The sequence below is a fragment of the Plecotus auritus genome (genome assembly GCF_963455305.1).
Source record: "Plecotus auritus genome assembly, chromosome: 7".
Taxonomy (NCBI): Eukaryota; Metazoa; Chordata; class Mammalia; order Chiroptera; family Vespertilionidae; genus Plecotus; species Plecotus auritus.
Genome location: NC_137774.1, coordinates 78,757,871 through 78,780,077, shown reverse-complemented (window position 1 = coordinate 78,780,077; position 22,207 = coordinate 78,757,871). Strand labels below are relative to the sequence as shown.

The window sequence follows — 22,207 nt, the reverse complement described above, 5'->3', positions numbered from 1 at the left end:
TTTTACGGAGTGAGGGCCTCAGGCTAGGAAGGCTGGGCAGGCAGCAGTAGCCAGCCAGAGCTGAAACAGCATTGTTTTATTGCATCTTGTTTCATGCATTTTTATGGTGATTTCCACTTATGACAGATGATGCCAATTTTCCACTGAGGATAGTGATATAAAGTGTTGTTTTTTAAAATATATTTTTATTGATTTCAGAAAGGAAGGGAGAGGGAAAGATAGAAACATCAGTGATGAGAGAGAATCATTGATTGGCTGCCTCCTGCATGCCCCCTACTGGGGATCGAGCCAGGGCATGTGCCCTGACCAGGAATCGAACTCATGTCCTCCTGGTTCGTAGGTCAACGCTCAACCACTGAGCCACCTTGGCCAGGTTAAGTGTTATTTTTAAATAAACACATTTAAGTCTTTTTGCAAAATGAATTGACTTGAAGATTGTTAATCATGTTACAAGTGGTGTGAGGGGATATGGCAAACATGGTAAAGATGTTTGGTGGATACCTGACATTTAGAAAACAGGTGTGTAGGCCTGCGTGTCTCAAACATTACTGCGTGCCTGGTAATCACCAGTGTCACCTGGGGACTGAATCATAATGCAGGCTCTGATTGAGCAGGTCTGAGGTCGGGCCTGAGAACCTGCATTTGAACTGGGTGGTAGGAAATAGCGGGAGTGTGGGTTGTAGAGTGCTTTGTCTTTGACAAACATCTGGGTAAGCAATTGTCTCCTTCCCTTCTCTCCCTCCCTCTCCCTCTTCCTCCCTCTTTCTTCCTCCCTTCCAGGCTCAGAATACTCAGAGAACCAAATCCTTCTTAAAGGCAATCCTGGGTCATTTAATTCTCATCAGATTTTCTCTAATTGTATTTTGCTTCTGAGCTTCCGAGCCAAGTCCTGTCACTCCTCCTGCACGGGGCCAGCCTAGCTTGCCCCATCACACAGACAGTGCCCAATTTGTGAGGATGCAAATGCCCCTCTGTGGTGCCTGCCACCCTCTGCAATGTGTGCCCTTGAGTCACATTGCATTTCCCACCTTAGTGGTTAATGTGGTTGGAGCAAATGATGTTATTAGCCGGGGATCAGGACAAGCCAGGAGCACCGCCTGGATTAGGTTGTCAATTTATCAGATAAGCTGGATTTCTCTGCCTCCTCTCGACAGCTCACCCCCCTGCACCCCACCCTCCCCCCCCCACCCCCCCGCCTTTTGCAGGCTTTCTCAGAGGCAGCCGACAGGAGGAGCCAGCTCCCACCCTCAGACTTTCACCCTCCCACCCGCTCCACTTGGAGCCCTCTCATCTCAGTTGGTGGCTCTGACTTCCAGATGCTTCTAGGGACTTCCAGGGGCTTTGACTTCCAGGTGCTCCATCCCAAACCTTGAAGTCCACTTAGATGCCTCTCTACCTCCCACCCCACATCCACTCCATCAACAAATGCGATTGGTTCTACGCTCGCATGTCATCACTCCTCACTCCCTCCCCTGCTCCCTGCTGGCCAGGTCTCCACCACCTCTTGCCTGGATTATTGCTGTGGTCTCCTAACTGCTCTGTTTGCTTTTGATGTTGCCAATGATTAGCTGGCAGCTAGTTCCCAGGGCATTCGGTCCTTGAGCAGGCCAACTAAATTCACAGAGGAAGAAAATTCAAATCTTTAGATTCTTCAAAAAACCTCGAGAGTTTAGCCGTAGAGTGAGGGCAGCAGGCTCTCTCTGGGCCATGCCTGCCCGTGTCTGTGGGTCTCCATCTTCATCGCGGCCAGGCCGGCTTGCACCACTGCTGTCATGAGAACTTCAGCACTGCCCACCATTGCAACCGCAGTGCCTCCCGAAATGCACAGTGAATTCCAAGGAAATGGTGGTGGAGAGGTTTAAATCAGAGGATCAACACCAGTAGTCCACATGTTATTTGGCTCCTCACATTTTTCTCTTAACAGCTTTATTTTTCCTTGACCCACAATTAGATGCATGTATTTCAAGTGTGCAATTTGAGGAGTTTTGACATTTTTGAGGTCATTGCCTCAATCAAGGTAATGAACAAATGAAAGGTTTCCTTGTGCCCCTTTGCCATCTCTCCCTCCTGTCCTGCCCACCCCCCCCCCCATTCCCACACAGCCCCTAATCCATTGTCAATATAGGTTTGCACTTTCTAGAATTTTCTACAAAGGGAGAAATATTCTATGCACTCTTTTATTTTTTAACTAGGGGCCCAGTGCACGAATTTATGCACCTTGAAAGGAACTGTGAGCCGCGAGGCTGCGGTGGGCACAGGGGCGGGTCTCAGCTCATCCTCCGCGACCCTGCCCACCCCCTCCCACCACGGCCCCCAGTCCTCTGTATGCCGGCAGCCTCACTCCCGCTGCTGCTGCTCCCAAGCACTGATGGCACCGGCCCCTCTCGCACCCACTGACAGTGCACAGCGATTGGGGCCGGTGCCAGCAGCAGGTGTAAGTGGCGGCTGCTGCCCCGATGGCATCTCAGGAGCAGGGGGAGTGGAGAAGCCCTGAGGGGGATGGGGGCTGGCAGCTGCCACTTGCACCCACTGACAGCGCTGAGCGATCAGGGCCAGTGCCAGGCGCTGACAGCAGATGCAAGCAGGGCCAGTGCCAGCAGCAGGTGCGAGTACCAGGCAGGACCATGGCGCTCAGGAGCAAAGAATTTTCAGTAACCACCAGAGGCTCGCCCCAATGACAGTGACTGGCGCCTGCCTTGGTCTGGCACCCCCGCTCACCTGCTCCACAATCCCGCCGTGGCTGACACCCACCATGTTCCGCACATGCCCCCTGGTGGTCAGCGCAACTTATAGCAACCGGTTGTTCAGTTCGGTTGTTCCGCTCTTTGGTCTATTTACATATTAGCCTTTTATTATATAGGATTTGGCATCTTTCACTCAGCATAATTGAGATTTTTAGTTTATTCCTTCTTATTACTGAGGAGTATTGTATGGTATTGTATTGTACGGATACACCCTAGTATGTATGGTGCCCATATGCCATCATTTGTTTATCCATTCACCTGCTGATGGACAGTAGAGTTGTTGCGAGTTTGGGGCTGCTATGAACATTTGTGTACAGATTTCCAGGATCTCTAGAAAAATTGTTAGCTAATTGGTGGAAAGCAGGTGGCAGCTCTAGCAAATTTTTTTAAAAATTGATTTTAGTGTATAGGATGATGCTCCAACCAACGGAGCCACACCAGCCAGGGCTCTCGCAACTCCAAGCCTCCTGTTCTGCAGGCAGGAGTTGAGTGGCCACTGAGTCTCTTTGGCACTGTCTGCTCTGCGCATCAGAGGAAATGCAGGAAAGCAGGTGTATAATAGTGGCCATGAAAAGAGTCTAACAGAACACAGAGGGGCTGTGAGTTTTCACCTTGCAAGGCTTTGCTCTTAACGCTGAAGTTTCTTTAGGGTTTTCACTTCTAATGGTCATTAACACCAGCAGAACCACCCCTGCCCTGGGAGGCAATGCCAGGGCAGGAAGGCGTGGTGTCTGAGGGGTGAGGGCCAGCGATGAGAGGGCCCCAGTGCCTGCGCCAGCCCCTCTTTTTGTCCAGGGAGCTCTGGAACCCATTGTGGAGTGGGAAATGCTTTTGTGCTTTGCAAGCAGCCGGATCCTTTCCAGTGCCGGTGCCGCAGCCAAGCTACTGACTGGCTCGCTTCTAAAACTGGCTCAGCCCAGGGGAAGCGGAGCCCCTATGCCCCGTGGGCAGTCTGGTGAGGAATTGCAGGGGCCAGGCCTTAAACACCATTGCGTCTTGGTGAGAAAATTCTCTTCAGAAGTTTTCCTTCTGACAATGTCCAGGAGCAAGAAGGATTGATCCAATTTGTCAGTTACCTCTCTCTTTCATGTGTGATCTCCCTTTCTAACAACAAGGCATCCCGCCTCCGGCTGGCTCTGAAACTTTGAAAGACAACAGAACCTGTCAGAAATTACTTCTTTTTTCCATTTTCTCTATTGTTATGGGACTCTGTTAATGGCAAGGGATACTAGCTTTCCACTTGCATATAAACATTCCATTTCTAATACATTTGTCAACGGCTGAAACAGGAGATGATTTGAAGAAAAATATTAACTAAGTGTATAGGTTGTACATGGGTTGGCAAGCTAACTCTCAGGAAGAGCCGCGGGCCCTGTGTGGTAGGTCTCCTAGCCTGGTGCTCACCTGAGTGCCAAGAGGATTCAAAGGCTCTAGTGTCACATGGGCTCAGGTCTCATCACTGTACCGGGTGGTATGTGCGTGGGGACACTCAGCATGAGGGGGTCCACGAGAGCTGAGGGGCGTGAATCAACAGTGTTTGCTCACAATGACACTGTGCCCAATGGGAGGGGAGCTGCTGGACTCAGGGAAACAGAGCCAAGGTCCAGAGCTGGGAAGGTAGCCAACAAATACAGGAAGCTGGGGACCAGGCAGGACGGGGAGGAGCAAGGGTCAGCATGGCACAGGTGGGAGGGGGGGGCGTACAAATGAGGCTGTATTGAGCTCATTTTGGGTACATACACCACTGATACTCAAGGGAGCCATTACTTCCCTCTTCCCACTGCACTCTACAGTTGGTGTTAGCCCATCATATGCTTTGACTGGACGCCTTGGGCCAGGCAATCATTGGAATTGGTTATTGCTGAGACAAGGATATAAATTGCAGCATGGACGAGGCAGAGGGTTGCATGGGCATCTCCTGGGTATAGGTATGTCCCAGTGCTCTCCTAGCTTCTTCCAAGTTGTGACTTGTCCACCTTTGGGGCTGCGGCTGCCTGCCTGCGCGGGACCTGCAGCCCACTCTTGCCCACACTCCCAGCTTCCACATGTGCTTGCCCCATGCTGGTCCAGATTCCCCTTCCATCTCGACATTCTTCCTCCCCCATGCATGAGCCCCATAGTGCAGTGCAGACAGCTGGGTTCAATTCTGGCTCTAGTACTTCCTGGCTAAGTGACCAAGGTCGTGTTGCCCCACCTCTGTGCCTCAGTTTCCCCCTCTTCTCAATGGGAGTAATAATGATAGGCAAATATTTGTTGTCAGAGTAAGGACAGCAGCCATGGTCACTTTGTAAGTGCTCAATGAATACTAGCTCTAAAGAGGGGGGAAAGCCAGGACTGATTTTTGACCTGCTGAAGAGGAGGGACAAGCAAAGTGACTGAAAGGACATGGTGCCTGGAATCAAAGGACCAGGGTTGAATTTTGGTACAGCTAAGGGATCTTGGGAAAGATCTGAATCTCAGTTTCTTAATATCTAAGAATGGAGTGCTCCTACGGGCTGTGAGGGTTGCATGAGAAGGTAAATCGGAGCAGTCTTCGTCACTAGAACATAAGGCAGAGGGCAGAGCTTGGCTGCACACTGGAGTCACCCAGATGCTGGGTCCCGTCTCTAGGGATTCTGATTTCATTGGTTGGGGTGTGGCCCGGGCATCCAGCCTTTGAACTCTCCCAAGCCAAGAGTGAAAGCCAGAGGTTCAGGGTTCAGACCTGTGGTTCTCAAGCTGTGTGGTCCTGGGACCAGCAGCGGCAGCGTCACCTGGTAACTTGTTAGAAATGCAAATTCTTGGGCCCTGCCCCAGACCTGCTGAATCAGAAACTCTGGGGCCCAGCCATCTGTGTTGAAAGGAGCCCTCCAGGTGTGTCTCCCAGCTGTGGGCATGCAACACACGCTGGTTTATTTCCTCCGCCCAGCCATCTGTGTTGAAAGGAGCCCTCCAGGTGTGTCTCCCAGCTGTGGGCATGCAACACACGCTGGTTTATTTCCTCCTCCCCTCCCTTCCTTCCTCCCTCCCTGAAGCAGATATTCACTTAGTACATCCTGTGTACCAGACTCTGAGTTAGTTGCTGGGGATACATCACAAATAGGACAAGAGTCTGTGCCCTCAAGGGGCTTATGGTCTAGTGACGAAGACTGGTTTTAAAAAATAAGTAGATGCACAATTAAAAATTGTGATGTGTTAAGGAGACCCTCCAAGGCCCAATAGTGAATTACAGGTGTTGTCTCTTATCCAGCAAGGAGCCCCCAACCGTTTCCAATCCCCTCCAGGACTTTCAGGACCCCGGTCCCAGACGGCCTCTACGCAGCTGAGATTTTTATTGACAGGCAGCTGGCCACCTTTGGACAGAAACAGCTGCAAGCAGGGCTTATACATCTGTCCTCCAGAGTCATTCTCCCCCAGGGTGAATTTACTCCTAGGAGGCATTCGCCAGTGTCTGAGACATTTTGGTTGTCACACCTCAGCAGTGGTGGTGGTGGGGCAATGTGCTACAGGTAGTGGGCAGAGGCCAGGGATGCAGCTGAACACAAGGCACAGGACAGCCCCCAAAGAAGGTGTGGCCCAAAAAGTCAAGAGTGGGCCCGGCCAGCGTGGCTCAGTGGTTGAACAGGGATGCAGCTGAACACAAGGCACAGGACAGCCCCCAAAGAAGGTGTGGCCCAAAAAGTCAAGAGTGGGCCCGGCCAGCGTGGCTCAGCGGGCCGCATGTGGCCCGTTGACCTATGAACCAGGAATCAAGGTTTGATTCCCAGTAAGGGCACATGCCCAGGTTGCGGTCTCTATCCCCAGTTGAGGGTGTGCTGGAGGCAGCCAATCAATGATTCTCTCATTGTTGATGTTTCTATCTCTCTCTCCCTCTCCCTTCTCTGAAATAAAAAAAATTAAAAAGAGAGAGTGCCAAGTTTGGGACACCCTGCTCCGGAGCCTCCCAGGTGAGGTCCCTCCGGAGCACCCCTCTCCTCCTTGCTCTCCTTGCCCTGGGCTTGGTGGCACTCAAAAACCTTCCACCATTTGACCAGAAAAAGGATTCCAAGCTGCCTTCTCACTTCCAGAGCTGGGGAGGCTGCGCTGAGCTAGGCATCTCTTTGGAAACTCCTTGGCTCCGTGCAATTTGGAAAACAATAAATTTGCAAGGTTGCACAAAGCATCCAGAAACTGAAAAGACGGCTGGAACTGCTAAATCCATTTTTTCCCTCCACATCAAAAATAATTTCCTAGCCTTGGATTTTCACTGCTGTCACAAGACAAGACGCAGGCAGATAGTTTTACATGGCAAACAACCCAGCCAAACACATCTCCCCTTTCAAAGGCGTTTTTGGGTGGATTTCCATTCCAGCCAGGAATATCCGTGCACTTTTCTGCTGAGCCGAGCTTGGTTTCACCCTCGGCAGACCTAGCAATTGCCAGACGTGGCCAGAGACCATTTCCAGAGCAGACCTCAGCCTTTTCCGACTCTGGGGACTGGGGTTTGCCCTCAGCTGGTCCCTAGCAAGGGCCGAGGGAGGATGGTCACCGTCTAGTTTTCCATTCTCTACAAGTGGAAAGAGAAAAAAGCGAAAAATTACCCATAACCGCAGAATACATATTGACCTTATTATGTGCAGCCAGAGTTCCAAGTGCTTTTCTTTGGTTAGCTCATCTTTGCCTCCTACAACCTGATGAAGAAGGGGCCATTAGTAGCCCAATTTTACAGACGAGGAAACCAAGGACAAGTGATTTGCCTCAAGCGTACCCTCACCTGGCCCCAGCTAGTAAGTGGCAAAGCCAGGATTGGAATCTAAGTGTCTTGCTTCAGAGTTCATGCTGTCAGTTAATGTGAACATCTCCCCCACTCCCACCACCACAGTCTAGTGACAATATACAGGTAACATCCAGGTGGGTGGTTCTGGAATGGGACAATTTTGCACCCAGGGGACATTCAACAATGTCTAAAGACACTATTGCTGGGGTATTACTAGCATCTATTGTATAGAGTCGGGAGGCTGCTAAACATCCTACAGTGTATAGGACAGCCCCCACCACAGAGAATTATCAGTCCAAGATGTCAGTAATCCGCAAACTGAGAAGCCCTGGTCTCCTGGCATTAAGATTTGATTTAAAAAAGGAAAGAAAGGAGAAAAGGCAAAAAATAGAAAGATAGATGGACATGAGGATAGGTGGCTAGATGGACGAATGGAGAGCAAGTGCTGAGGTTGAGAAACCCAGATCTATGCGTGTTGGCCATAGTGCGAGTACCTAAATCAGGGGTCCTCAAACTTTTTAAACAGGGGGCCAGTTCACTGTCCCTCAGACCGTTGGAAGGCCAGAGTATAGTTAAAAAAAAAAAAAACTATGAATAAATTCCTATGCGCACTGCGGGCCTGGGACGAGTCAGCTGCTAAGCAGGACAGGCAGCGGCACCCGGCGGGCTGGATAAATGTCCTCTGCGGGCCGCATGTGGCCCGCGGACCATAGTTTGAGGACCCCTGATTCATCCTCACAGTCACCCTCTGAGGTAGAGGCTGTTATTACCTCCATTACACAGATGGGGAAACAGGTTCGAAGAGGTCTGGAGCTTCCAAGCCTTTCTTCTAGGAGGGCCCGCCTGATTCAGGAGCTGGGCCGGCTGAAGTCTGTGAAGTCTGACCTCTCCTGACTGGGCACACTCCCTGGGTGACGTGCGCACCGCTTTGCCTGCTGTACACACTGTGACCTTGCTGCTCTGCTTGGAGTGGGTCCTTCTGCCTCTCAGCTCTCTCTGGCCTCCTGCTCCCTGACTGTCCGCTCTGTTCAGTCTTCAAATGACAGCCAGAGGGATCGGCCTCCAACTGCACATCTAACCATGTCCTTCTCTGCCTTAAAACTTTAATGTGCATGTGATCCGCATTTTAAACCTTTTTTTTAAAAAATATATTTTATTGATTTTTTACAGAGAGGAAGGAAGAGTGATAGATAGTCAGAAACATCGATGAGAGAGAAACATCGATCAGCTGCCTCCTGCACACCTCCCACTGGGGATGTGCCCGCAACCAAGTCACATGCCCTTGACCGGAATCGAACCTGGGACCTTTCAGTCCGCAGGCTGACGCTCTATCCACTGAGCCAAACCGGTTTTGGCCGCATTTTAAACCTTTTAAAATGCAGATTTCGTTGGTAGATCCGACTGGGATAGGGCCTGAGAGTCTGCATTTCCAACAAGGGCTCAGAGTCCCATGATGTTGGTCCCTGGGCCACACTTTGAGTAGCAAGGTGCAGCCTTGAGTGAGATGGGCTGCTTAAAGGGAACCTGACTTCCTCTGTGCTGGGCTACAGCAGGGGTCTCAAACTACTAGCCCCAGGGCTAAATGGCCCTCTACCTGTTTTTATAAATAAAGTTTATTGGAACACAGACCATCCCCTCCCCCATATATTTATGTATTGTCTGTGGCTGCGTTTGTACTACAATGGCCAAGTTGAGTAGTGTGAGACCCTATGGCTCATAAAGCCTAAAACATCTACCACCTAGACCTTTACAGAAAATTGTGTACATGGTGTAGCCCATCTTCACGATGCTCTGCAAGGCTGTGTATTGGGACTGCAGCCATTTGAAGGGCATTCACACACACACACACACACACACCCCACACACACATCACAGTCATACCTGCAGCTGACAGGTCTCAGGCTGGTCTCTGAGGATGAGGCTCGGGGGCGCATGGGAGATTGATGATGGACTGGAGCAGGTATAAGGCATTTAATCACACCCAGGAGCACTTGCAACGCCCACCAGTGAGGAAGCACAGGCCCTGAGCGCCCGTTTTCTAGATAAGGAAATAGGTGCTCGCACAGCCCAGGACTCTGAGTGGGCCTGTGAGTCCCTCAGCTGGTTTGTGTTAGCGCTTGGATGGGAATCCTGGTCTCCTGACTTCCTGCCCAGGGCTTCTACCTCCAAGCACCCTGTGTGGAGGCCCCTTCTGCTGGGAATCTGCCTGGTTAACAAAAAGAACTTTGGTTTGGGGAGAGGGTGGCCCACCATAAGGAGAATTTCCCTCCTCCATTGCACAGACGACCCCTACATCCAAGTAAGTTGATGGATTTTAAGCCCAAGCCCTGGACTGGAGGGCTGAGGGAGTTTAAGTTGCCTGTAGAGATAAATTCTGTCAAATGAATCTGAGTTTCCTATTGTCTTCCATAAATATAACAAAAAGAAGACCAATGATCCCAAAGGAAAAATCTAACAGACTAAACATTACAGGGCAGGGGTTGGCTTAGGATGCAGGACAGTCTTGTGGCACAAGCCAGGCACTAGACCAAGCACTTCACACACATTATCTCATTTAATCCTCACAGCAACCCCGTGGGCGAGCTGTGATTATGATGATGTGGGTTTTACAAGAGAATAAGTGCCCCACTTATTCTCAACAGAAGGGGCTGCTGCTTGAGGGGGCTCAGTAGATGCTGAGTTCATGATTGCATGAGGCACAGAGAAGCTAAGAGAACTGCTCGAGGTCACTCAGCAGGGAAGAGCAGGAGCTTGAATTTGAACCTAGAGCTGTGTGACTATAGAGAGGCTCAGTCAGCAGAAGTGACCGGCTCCTTCCCACTCCCCTCCGCAGGGCTGGCGGGAGGCTTAGGACCACCCCCCACTCCCCGCCCTCCGCCCTCACGTCTGGCAGCCTGGACTGGCAGGCAGCCTGCAGCAGGCAGAGCAGGGAGTGGAGGCCTGGGGAGCAAAGTGAGGTGGGAACTCCACTCCAAACTGAGTTCCTGCTCGCTGAGGCTGCAGAGACTCCTCCCATGGGGTGACCCCCTGGGCCAATCTCCCAGCGGCCCTGCCCAGCTGCTGGGTGAGCCGGCTGAGCCCTGCCCCAAGCAGCCTTTCCCTCTAGCTCTTTGGCTTTGTGAGAACAGAAAGTAGACCAAGGAGTGGGGGGGCCTCTAGGGCTCAGGACAGCCATTCAGAACTCAAGGTCTGGGGGGTGGGGGGGCCTCTAGGGCTCAGGACAGCCATTCAGAACTCAAGGTCTGGGGGGTGGGGGGGACAGAAGGAGAAAGGGAGGAAGGATGGGAGGATTACTCCAACTGGTCAAGGGAAGGTGGGGGAAGGGGCATATGACTTCCTTGTGGCCCTTTCCAGGGTGTGTTTGTGGGGAAAACGTGCACACACAGCACATACCAGTACACACTTGGTTTTTGGAGAGCAGACTCTACACCGCTGCTTTGCGTGTGACCACAGGAGTGCCTGCCTCTCTCCAGCTGTGTCCCAGCAGCGAAGGGGGTTATACACTCACTAAGGTGTCCTAGAGCTCCTTCTCTCAGGCTGGGCGTTGATTGCCTAATTCCCACTCTATGGAGTGGAAATGATCACTATGATCCCTATTTATTGTTTTGCCGGAAAGGCTCAGAGAGCTTCAGACACTTGCCTAAGGTCACGCAGCGTGGAGGTGTTAGGTCTGGTAGTGTGATGCCAACATCTGTACTCTTGTTTTAACCAAACACCCAGGGAGCAAGTGGTCATTGAACACCTACTGACTAGTCAATAAAAACTGCCGTCCCCAGTGGCCCTGGTGAAGATACCCTCCAGTATGTACGCAGGAGTGGATGTGCTGGGATATGGGGTCATCCTTTTAGAATCAGGGCTCTTCTCCCAGGAAACATCATGGAATTTGAGGCCCAGGCTGACCTGGAGCTCAGAGTGCGGTGGGCCCAGTTGGCACTTGGAGCCTGTGTTGGCACCAAGCAAATCCTTTGCTTCCTCCTGAGCATGAAGGTCAAGACTGCTCTGTCTCAGCCCCTGCCCCTGGTCAGCCACCTCTGTCTCTGCCTCCTGGCTCTTGGGGGTTGCATTCCTCAAATTCTAGAGGTGAGTTCCCACACCTGGGGCTTCTGGAGGTACACCCTGGCAGGACTGGGAGGTACACCCTGGCAGGACTGGGTTGGGTGGCAAGGGCTGCCCCTAGGACAGAGTGTATGTGGCTTTTTTTTCTCCCCTCTAATGAAGAGGACCCTAGCTATGAGTTACAGAGGTTGGACAAGAGGTTATAGCAGCCGTGGGCAAACTACGGCCCGCGGGCTGGATTCGGCCCGTTCGGCTGTTCTATCTGGCCCGTGGAGCCGAAAGAGCTGAGGGTTCTCTTGCTCTCCCCTCCGCTCCTTTACTTTGAATTTATATTAGTTCACACAAACACTCCATCCATGCTTTTGTTCCGGCCCTCCGGTCCAGTTTAAGAACCCATGTGGCCCTCGAGTCAAAAAGTTTGCCTACCCCTGGGTTATAGGGAACATTTTTTGGCAGAGCACACACCCACCTGGTCACTGATTGGTTCTAGAGCAGCCTATTCTGGAAAACCACAGGCAGAGCTGCTCAAGAAATACCAGCAGGTGCCAGGGGGTGGTGGCATGGAGAAACAACCAACCGTCAGTTCTAGTCTCCCCACCTCCAACCCCATCCCCAGACACACACACACACACACACACACACACACACACGCACGCACGCACATGCACACATGCACACCACCAGATGGTGCCCTAAGAGGGAGATGGGAGGCTAGGGACTTCATGGTGGTCCCCCCTCGATTCTCTCACCCTCTGTACCTAAGTACCTGAAGTACCTGGGAGACACTGTATATGGGGTTTCCCAAAGGCAGCACTCCTGGGCCACATTCCCAATTTTGCCATTTCCATGTGCCACCTGGGCTGTTATTTACTTTATTTCTGTTTAAATTGAGTCACTTAAAAATGCATTCATTCAAAATGTGTTTATAAAGATACACTTAAAACATTAAAATTAAAATTAAAAAAAACACACAAAAAAACCAAAATGTGTTTATATTACTTCTATCAGTGGAAAACCAACAGCACTTGCCCTAAGTAGAAAGATACATACAAGGAAAGCAGAGCAAATGTGTAGGAATGCAGCTGGAACCTGCTGTCTGCAGAAGCTTCTTTAAAAAATTTTTTTTATTTCAGAGAGGAAGGGAGAGGGAGAGAGAGATAGAAACATCCATGATGAGAGAGAATCATTGATCGGCTGCCTCCTGCATTCCCCCTACTGGAGACGGAGCCCTGAATCCGGGCATGTGCCTCAATTGGGAATCAGCTATGACCTCCTGGTTCATGGGTCGACACTTAACCACTGAGCCACACTGGCCAGGCAAGAAGCCTCTTGAATCCATAGCTCCCCTTTGTCAATCAAGAGACACGAGCATGTGTTGGAGAGGCCATGCCCAATACTGGCACCATGCTGGAGTTCCAACTGGGAGTGTTCAGCAGGTTTAAAATGATTGATAAATTCAGATCTCTGGGAGCTCCCATTCATTGTGCTGCTGGGTCCTTGTTCCTCCGCTGTCCTCAAGTGGGAGCTCCTGGCGAACTGAAAATGAACATGTGTTGGATGCCTTGTATGTGGCCACATCCCCCAACAATGTCCTGCACACTAAAGGCGTCTGTAATGCTAAAGAAAGCACTGACGACATTGTGGTAAGGACTTGGAGGTGAATAATAGACGTTTGTTGCATAAAGGTGCAAATGAATGCATTTACACTAGAATGTAAACTCCACGTGGACAGGGTTTTCTGTCTATTCTGTCCCCTGCTGTGTCCACTGCCTACAGTAGTGCTTGGCACTTAGTAGGTGCTCAGTGAGCATTTGTTGAGTCAATGAAAGAATCAATGAATCCATAAATTAATGAATGAGTGGATGAAGAAATGACTGAGCACATGAATGACTGTCAATCCCCACCCCATCACACCCCCCCCCCCCCCCCACTCCAGAGACAGGCCTTTTGTAAAGTTGCAGACCCTGGTGAGGCTGGTCAAGCCTTGAACTGGGAACCAGGGGGTGGAAGAGCAAACAGAAGAAACCAAGATAAGGGCAGCCTCACTGGCTGTGGCGTCTGAAGGTGGCCTAGAAGCAGCCCTTCCATGGGCTGGGACTGGGGCTGGGGCTGGGGCAGGCAGGGCTGACAGTATGACCAGCAGCTAAACTCCCAGTAATGCCCTCCTCCCACCACCTCAGCAATAGCCCTCCCCGACTCCAACTAGGGTCATCTAGATGGTAGAGTTGAGGGACTGTTTTCCATACTGGTAATGTGGTACCAAGAAGCATTTTTCGTCTATAAAAGTGTTAACATAAAAAACAGAAACTTTCAGACCTGTAAAGAATTGTTGTGAGTTTATTTGAGCCAAACTGTTGACAATTGCCAGGAAGCAGAATCTCAACGTATTGGGATAATGCTCCAGAGAAAGATGTTTTTTTTACCTTGTTTTACACATAACAATCAAAAGAGGAGATGTACCAAGGATCTTTTCATATTTGCTTTTTTTTTTTTTCCAAAAAAATTGGTCCTTTAAAAAAAAAAAGAGGAGATGTTAGTGGGTTACATGAACTCCATTGGTGATAGATCAGGGAGGCGGGAGTAAGCAAAGTGGGGAAACCTCTGGAATTGGATAAAAAGTAAAATGATAGACACATGCTTCTTTTACTTAGGTGGGAGCAGGATAGTTAACAGTCAACAATTAACTCAATAACAGTGAGGGTCTGTGGTCTCCGCAGAGCGGTTCCTGTGCTTTGAGGGGTCCGGAAAAAGGAAAAGTACTTTGACATTCCAACCATATGTTATCGTAGATGTAAAAAGACAATAGGTTCAGTTAAGGTAAAGATTGACCTTTGTCAGGGAAGATACCGGCCTAGGATGTGACTACCCACCATAATTGCTTTTAGTTAAAGGTTTAATTTCAGACCATCCTTTGTGGTTACTTTAGGTCTTTGAGTCTGCAAGACCACCATGCAGGCCTTCCCTGAGCTGGTTGGGTTAGCATGTGGCCCCTTTTTTGTCCAGAGAAGGCTTGGTTTTCTTCTCCACTCGGTTGGTGCTTTCTGAGCTTTGCATACCCTCCACACGCTCCCCTTGCGAATGGAGGGTTTCTGAAGAAATTCTCCAGGGCTTCTAGAGAGGTGTTCCCACTGGAGTGTTCCCACGCCCTCTCATGTGCTGGACCAGAGCATTTCTGTGGGGTAATGTTTAACCGGCGAGTAGTAGCATCGTGCTGGTCTGTGCAGCTCACTGAGGCCGGTGAGGGGCCAGCCCTCCTCCTCCGTGGTCTCTGAAGGAGGCACAGCAGGCCCCCTGCCTCCCATTGCTCTGCAGCCCGTGTCTCACCCCAATAGGAAAGGGGCATCCTTTTATCCTCCTGAAGCAGCGAAATGCTCTCTTTCTAGGCTTTTGTCCTAAGCTAATAGGAAAGCCTGGACTTTAATTCTTTGGAAAAAATTCTTTTAAGCAATTTCTTGGTGCCCATCGAATATGAGCCCAACCCAGCTAACGTAGTCATCCTAGTAGCTATTATGATTTGTGAATATTTCATAACTCACAAAAAAGGGAAAAACAACATGACTGTAAAATTCTTGAAGGCGGAGACTGGGTCTGGTACTTGTAGGGCCAACCCGTCAGGAGCACTGGTGCATTCATGTGGAAGCAGTTTTCCCTGATGTCGAAATCTGAGATAGACAGGACCATGTAAACTTTAGGCCATACAGTTCCCAAACCTTAGCGTGCAGAGGGACCATTGGGAAGCTAGCTAAAAATCGAGACTTCCAGATCCCACCGTGATTCACACACTCACTCACTCACTCACTCACTCACTCATTCATTCATTCAGTATCATCGAGCTCCTACTATGAATAGAGTTGCCAGATTTAGCAAGTAAAAATGCAGGATGCTCAGTTAAACTTGAATTTCAGATCATGCAGTAGTTGAGACATACACTAAAAAATGCTTTATTGTCAATCTGAAATCCACATTTAACTGGGCATCTTGTGTTTTACCTAGCAGCCCTCACTCCGCACCAAGCGCTGTTCCTGGTGATCAGGGCACAGCATGGCTGACACAGAGCCCCTGACTTCTTGGAGCTTACATGCCAGTGAGTGTGACAGGCAAGCAAACAGCTGAGGGAAGGACGTTGGGGGCACCGTGGCAGGAACCACTTCTAGGCTTGCCAGGAACAGAGCACATGTAACCTCGCTATTGGGCCTGGCCAAGTCTTGGAGGGAGGTGTTGGCACCCACTGAAAGAGTTCTCCTAGCCCTAACCGGTTTGGCTCAGTGGATAGAGCGTCGGCCTGTGGACTGAAGGGTCCCAGGTTCGATTCCGGTCAAGGGCATGTACCTTGGTTGTGGGCACATCCCCAGTAGGGGCTGTGCAGGAGGCAGCTGATCGATGTTTCTCTCTCATTGATGTTTCTAACTCTCTATCCCTCTTCCTTCTTCTCTGTAAAAAAATCAAATATATATATATATATATATATATATATATATATATATATATATATATTTTAAATAGTTCTCCTAGCAAAGGGGCATGAAAATGAGAACTGCTCACAGATCCAGGGCTGCTGGTGATGGTGGGAGGAGAAGGGATGTTTCAGTCATAGCAAGGTGACATCTGTTTAGTACTCTCAGTTCTGGATGTGCTTAATGTTGGCTAAGTGCAAGAGCAGGTTCCTCTGGGTAATGGGCTATGCTTCCTTCTTTATTCACCCTCTCGTGCTTTTATCTTTTATTATGGAAAACTTTAAACACAGAGACATATAAAAGATCCCCATATACCCAACATGAATATTAACATGTTGCCAATCTTTTCCTGTGATTGACCTTTTTCTGATTTTAGTTTTATTTTCTATTGAGGTATAACAGTCTTATAATGAAAGCTTGATGAATTTCAATGCTGCTTCCCCCCACACCCCATGTTTACACCTGTGAAACCTCCACCTAGAGCAAGATATAGACCATTTCTATCCCCAGCTGGCTCCCTCCTGTGCCTTCCTGGCATCTGTGCATTGGTCAATTGTAGTGCACATTAGTGGTATTACATTGGGGAAAACATTTCTATAGATAAATAGAAAACTTAGAATCTCTCTCCCTTCTTCCTTTCCTTTTTCCTTTCTTTTTCTTTTTTTCTAGTTTATTTACTGACCTAGTTATTAGGAAGGCAAACTCTGGATTGTAAAAAGATATAGAACAACCAAGATTAATTCAGATTAAAGTGGATTTAGAAATTAGCTATTATTTGAGGGTTATACATGTTAATCTTAAAAACTTCCTTCCTCCAATTACTTTGCATCCCTCCCACTGAACATTAATGGGCTGGCTCCAGTGGATATATATTTCTTAAAATATATTTTTATTGCCTTCAGAGAGGAAGGGAGAAGGGGAGAGAGAGAGAAACATCAATGATGAAAGAGAATCATTAATCGGCTGCCTCCTGCACACCCCACACTGGGGATCAAGCCTACAACCTGGGCATGTGCCCTGACTAGGAATTGAACTGTGACCTTCTGGTTCCAAGGTCGATGCTCAACCACTGAGCCACACTGGCTGAACAACTCCAGTGGATATTGGAGATAGAAAACAAACCTGACCTTGGCCCCTGCTCCTCCCCAGCATTCACAGTGGCCTGGGTAGTGAGAGATGCTGAAGCAATTTCCCAAGACTGTGTTAGGAGGAGCAAGGTCCCCTCCCCTCCGGTTGGGGAAGGGGCCACTGAAACACCTGAGTGGATGCTGAGCTGGTTGGCCCCACGCTCCCTCCGTGACATTACATGTTCCCCGCAGACGCTGCAGGAGATCTTTCAGGCAGAGAGCACCATCGCGCTGCTGGAGAGGTCCATCATGGCCAAGGAGTGCCCACTGAAGGTGGCACAGACGCGGCTGGAGTGCAGGACCCGGCGCCCCAATGTGGAGCTGTGCAGGGACATCCCACAGTTCAAGTGAGCGGGGAGGCTGGAAGGGGTGGGAGAGCTCCCAGGAAACCTGGATCTGAGAAGGGTCTTCCACCAACCAGGACATCTAGTCTCACAAGTCAACAGGGCCCTGGGCGGGGGGTGGTGCCTGAAATTCTGGGGGTCCCCTTGAAACCCACCCATCACGGGGAAGGCCAGACGCTCTGCACTGCACTGAAGCCTTCCCAACTGCCTAAGCCAGGGAATGGGGGTGGGGGGGGGGGTGGGGGGGTGAGGGGGAGTGGGGGGGTGGGGGCGGGGGAACGTCCGGCCCGAGGGCCATTTAAGGCCTGCAAAACCATTTTGCCTGGCCCTGCCAAGGCATTGGGGGGAAGTTCATTAAATGTTTGACCAAATATAGCAGGCTAGCTTTTAAGTTGATAATCTTTTATGGCCCACGAATGATGTTATAAATATTCAAATAGCCCTTACCAGAAAAAAGGTCTGTCCCCCTCCACCCCGCCCTGCCCCCGGGCCTAAACCAAGGATGGGAAAAACCAAGCATGGCTTCATATTCCCACTGTGCTCTGGGAAGCCCCCACTTTCCCTGAAAGCTATGGAGAGGTACCCTCCAGCAGAGATGTGGCCTTTGGCCCATGGCTTCTCCGCCCAGGCTCCCATACAAGAGGCTCCCAGCTGGCACCTCACTCCTTCTCCTTGCTGCCTGTGTTCAGTTCTCACCTGTGAACCACTGGAACAGCTTCCTGCTCAGGGATGGAAGGGCTGCTTCTGTTGAGAAAGGGCCTCTTCACAGCAGGGGGTGAAAAGTGCTTCTGGGGGTGAAAACCCAGAAGCAGGGATTGTGAGCTGGAGGAGGAGCTTGGGAGGTGATGCTGGCCGGGTGAGGGAGGACCATCACACGGGCTTGTTTCCCCATGATGGGCTGTGGAGCTGGCGCAGGCCCCCTGGCTGCCCAGTTCCCCCATGCTGCGGGCACTGTCTCAGTCTCTGTTGCTGTGTAACAAATTCCCCCACAACTCCTCGGCTTGTCCTCCTCCGGGGTTGGATGTGGAGAAGAGAGCTGAACGAAAGAGAAAGAGGGACATACCGAGAGAAAATGCTGGTGGTCCCCTGTGGTGATGCTTGCACGGCCCCAGCGGCCCCAGCGACTGCCTGAGATACTCAGGAAACAAAAGCTGGGCGTGTGTGCTGTGGGGGTGGGCGGCTTTGAACATGACGGCCTGGCCAGCTGCTCCTCAGCCTGCTGCTGGCCTGGAAAGTTACCACGCCTGGAAGTGGGTGCAGTGTGGCCAGGGTCCCACCCTGCTGGACTGCAAGGGGCCCGGGTCCCAGGGGAGGGCTGGGGGAGGCTCTCCTGATCCTTCCTCCGTGCGGTTCAAGCCTCTTAGTCCCTCAGGTTGGGCTCCTGCCCCTCCTGGGGCTCTAATAACCTACTTGTCCACCCAGGGGCTTACACAGAGCAGGCCTTTAGGGAATGGCCAGATGTCCCGGAGGACCTATTGCTCTTGGACAAGCTCCTGCCCCTCACCCACCAGCTGAGCCACCCACAGGGGTAGAAAGGGAGCATGAATGGGAGCCCCAGGCAGTGTGTGTGTGTGTGTGTGTGTGTGTGTGTATCTCTGTATTTATGTGCGTAGTATGTATATGTATGTGTGTGCATGTGATGTGCATGTGTGCGTGTGTATGTGGTGTGTGTATGAATGTGTGTGCACAGTGTGTTGGGAGCTGAGCAGATGATGGGACTCGAGCTGTCTTGCCTTCTCCAGCAGCTGAAGTGCCCGATCTGTGCATTGTCTTCCTTACCCGCATTCCCTCTCACCACTGCTGGGCCTTCGTCCTCATCTTCCTACAGGTGGCCCCTCCTTGCCTGAGCCTCTCTAATCACTCAGGCCTCATCGGAGCGCAGTTCCCAGAATGAATGCACATTTAAATTTAAATTTAATTGAATTAAAATAAAATAAAATTTAAAGTCCAATTCCTCATTCACACGAACCACATTTCAAGTGGTCAGTGGTCAGTGGCTTTGGGCTGCTGTATCGGGTAGCACAGAACAGGACATTTCCGTCACCACAGAAAGTGCGGCTGGACAGCGCTGGTCTAGAGATTCCCAGGGAGAGAACGGTGTCCAGCTGCTAATTCCGATCACATTGCAGCTCTGGCCCTGGTACCCACTCAAGGCCTCCCAGCACGTCCTCCCAGCCGCAGCACAGTTGCATAGCCCTTCCCCCTGCAGGTGGGCCTTTCGCAGTCACTCCCTATGCATTTCCCTCCCACCCTTGGTCACCACTAATTTCCCTTCTGTCTCTATGGATTTGCCTATTCTGGAATCCTATATAATAAAAGCCCAATATGCTAAGTGTCTGGTCGTCCATTCAACCAATCAAAGTGAAATATACAAATGATATACTAAGGCCGCTCAACTACTCGCTATGACATGCACTGGCCACCAGGAGGCAGACGCTCCGACCGGTAGGTTAGCTTGCTCCTGGGGTCTGGCTGACCGGGACTGAGCAAGACAGGCCAGACATGCCCTGGAGCCCTCCCGCGGTCCCTCCCCGGCTGGCCAACCTCCCACGCCCCTCCCTGTCCCCGATCATGCACCGGTGGGGTCCCTCCGCCTGGCCTGTGCCTCTCACAATCTGGGACCCCTCAGAGGATGTTGGAGAGCCGGTTTCATCCTGACGGCAGAACTACCGGTTGTTATGATGTGCACTGACCACCAGGGGGCAGACACTCAATGCAGGAGCTGCCCCCTGGTGATCAGTGCACTCCCACAGGGGGAGTGCCGCTCAGCCAGAAGCTGGGCTCACAGCTGGCAAGCACAGTGGCGGTAGCAGGAGCCTCTCTGACCTCCACGGCACGCTAAGGATGTCCGACTGCTGGATTAGGCCCGCTTCTGTCAGGAGAAAGGGCTTAAGGCATCAGTCAGACATCCCCCGAGGGCTCCCGGACTGCGAGAGGGCGCAAGTCAGGCTGAGAGATCCCCCGAGTGCATGAATTTCATGCAGCGGGCCTCTAGTTTCATATAAATGGAGTCATACAACATATAACCTCATGACTGGTTTCTTTCACTGAACACAATGTCTTCAAGGTCCCTCTGTGCCATCACATCTATCCTGCTCCATTACTTTTTTATGGCCGAATAATATTGTATGGACAGACCACCTTGGCTTATCCACTCAGCTGTTGATGGATATCTGGGTTGTTTCCACCTTTTGACTCCTGTGATTGGTGCTGCTATGAACATTCATGTACAAGTATTTTCAGTTCTCATGGGGAGATACTCAGGAGCAGAATTGCAGGGTCATGATAAGTCTACATTTAACTTCCTGAGCAGCAGCCAGATTGTTTTCCTAAACATCCTGATGGTTTCTCCCTCTCCGCTTATCACCCCTGGGAGCTCTGTCCTGCCTTTACTTCCCTGCCTCTTCCACCCCTGTCTTCCCTGTCGGCTGAGTCTCCCCAGTCTGGCTTACCGCAGTCTCCCAGCGCCTGGCGCAGTTCCTGGCACATAGTAGGTGCACCTGTGTTGAACAACTGAGTGAACTGTGCCTTCTCTGCTCTCGCCCCAGGCTCGTGAACGAGGTGTTCACCATCGATGACACGCTGCAGACCCTCAAGCTGAGGCTGCGGGAGACGCAGGACACGCTGCAGCTTCTGGTAATGACCAAGTGCCGGCTGGAGCACGAGCTGGCCATCAAGGCCAACACCCTCTGCATCGACAAGGAGAAGTGCATGTGCATGCGCAGGACCTTCCCCAGCACCCCGCGCCTGGTGGGCTACACGTGAGCTGACACCCCCTGTGGTGCCTGCTCCGTGTCGGTTCCTTATGCAACATAAACTTTGAAAAGGCAGACCAGTGAAATAAATGAAAGTGTTGTTTTATCCCTTTCCTCCTATCATAGAAAAAACAAATAAATGTGCCCTAAACCAAGGTTCCTGGCACTCATTCCTTGTGGTAGAACGGGCCTCGGGGCAGATCCAGAGAGGCGACAGGTTGTGACCCTCAGACAGAGCAATGTGAGGTTGTCAGCATCCCCAGGAACAGAGGAGGCCGTGTTTTATAAAACCTGATTGTCCACTTAAGAGCACAGTATAGACAGGCTGTTGTGCCCAGAGACTGGACAGGAGTGGAGAGTCCGCAGCCCACCTTTCAGGAGCTGTGGGCCTTGAACAAGTGTCCAACCTGAGCATCCTCGTCCACCCAGTGAGGTCAGTCCCTGGAGGAGGTGACTCAGCTGTGTGAGGCGGTGCCAAGAAATAGGATTTGGGTCAGAAGTCCTAGGGCTGAAACTCAGCTTTGCTAGGTGGGGTGTTTTAGAGATTGATATGGGAGAAGGTGGAGGCAGATAAGGGTTCAAAGAAAGCTCTCTGAAGAAGTGACATCATTTCAAAAGGTTAAATGTAGAATTACCAAACGACCCAGAAATTCTACTCCTGGGTATATAAGCAACAGCATTGTAAACAAAAATGAGCACATGAATGTTCATAGCAGCACTAGTCATAATAGTCAAAAGGTGGAAACAACTCATATGTCCACGAATGGGTAAGTGGGAAAACAAGATGTGGTCTAGCCACACAATGGAATACTATTCAGCCTTAATAAAGGAATGAATGACAGAAATGTACACTTGAAACCCACATGATCTTATTAACCAACTAGAGGCCTGGTGCACAAATTCGTGCACAGATGGGATCCCTCTGGGTGGTCTGCAGGGATCGGGCTGAAACCCACAGTTCAATGCCACCTGCAGCTCCTACCTGCCATTCC

At 50.8% G+C, this 22,207-nt stretch overlaps 1 protein-coding gene across 1 annotated transcript in view; it reads left to right on the top strand.

Moving 5' to 3' along the window:
- TEKT5 (tektin 5) overlaps window positions 1-21,225 on the top strand; it is a gene marked incomplete at both ends in the record, with an annotated part of 39,523 nt that extends 18,298 nt beyond the window's left edge. The window contains 2 exons of the mRNA XM_080679635.1: window positions 17,309-17,463; window positions 21,009-21,225. Coding sequence (XP_080535761.1) covers window positions 17,309-17,463; window positions 21,009-21,225 — 372 coding nt within the window. The remainder of the gene's footprint in view (window positions 1-17,308; window positions 17,464-21,008) is intronic.
- Between the last annotated feature and the right edge of the window lie 982 nt (window positions 21,226-22,207).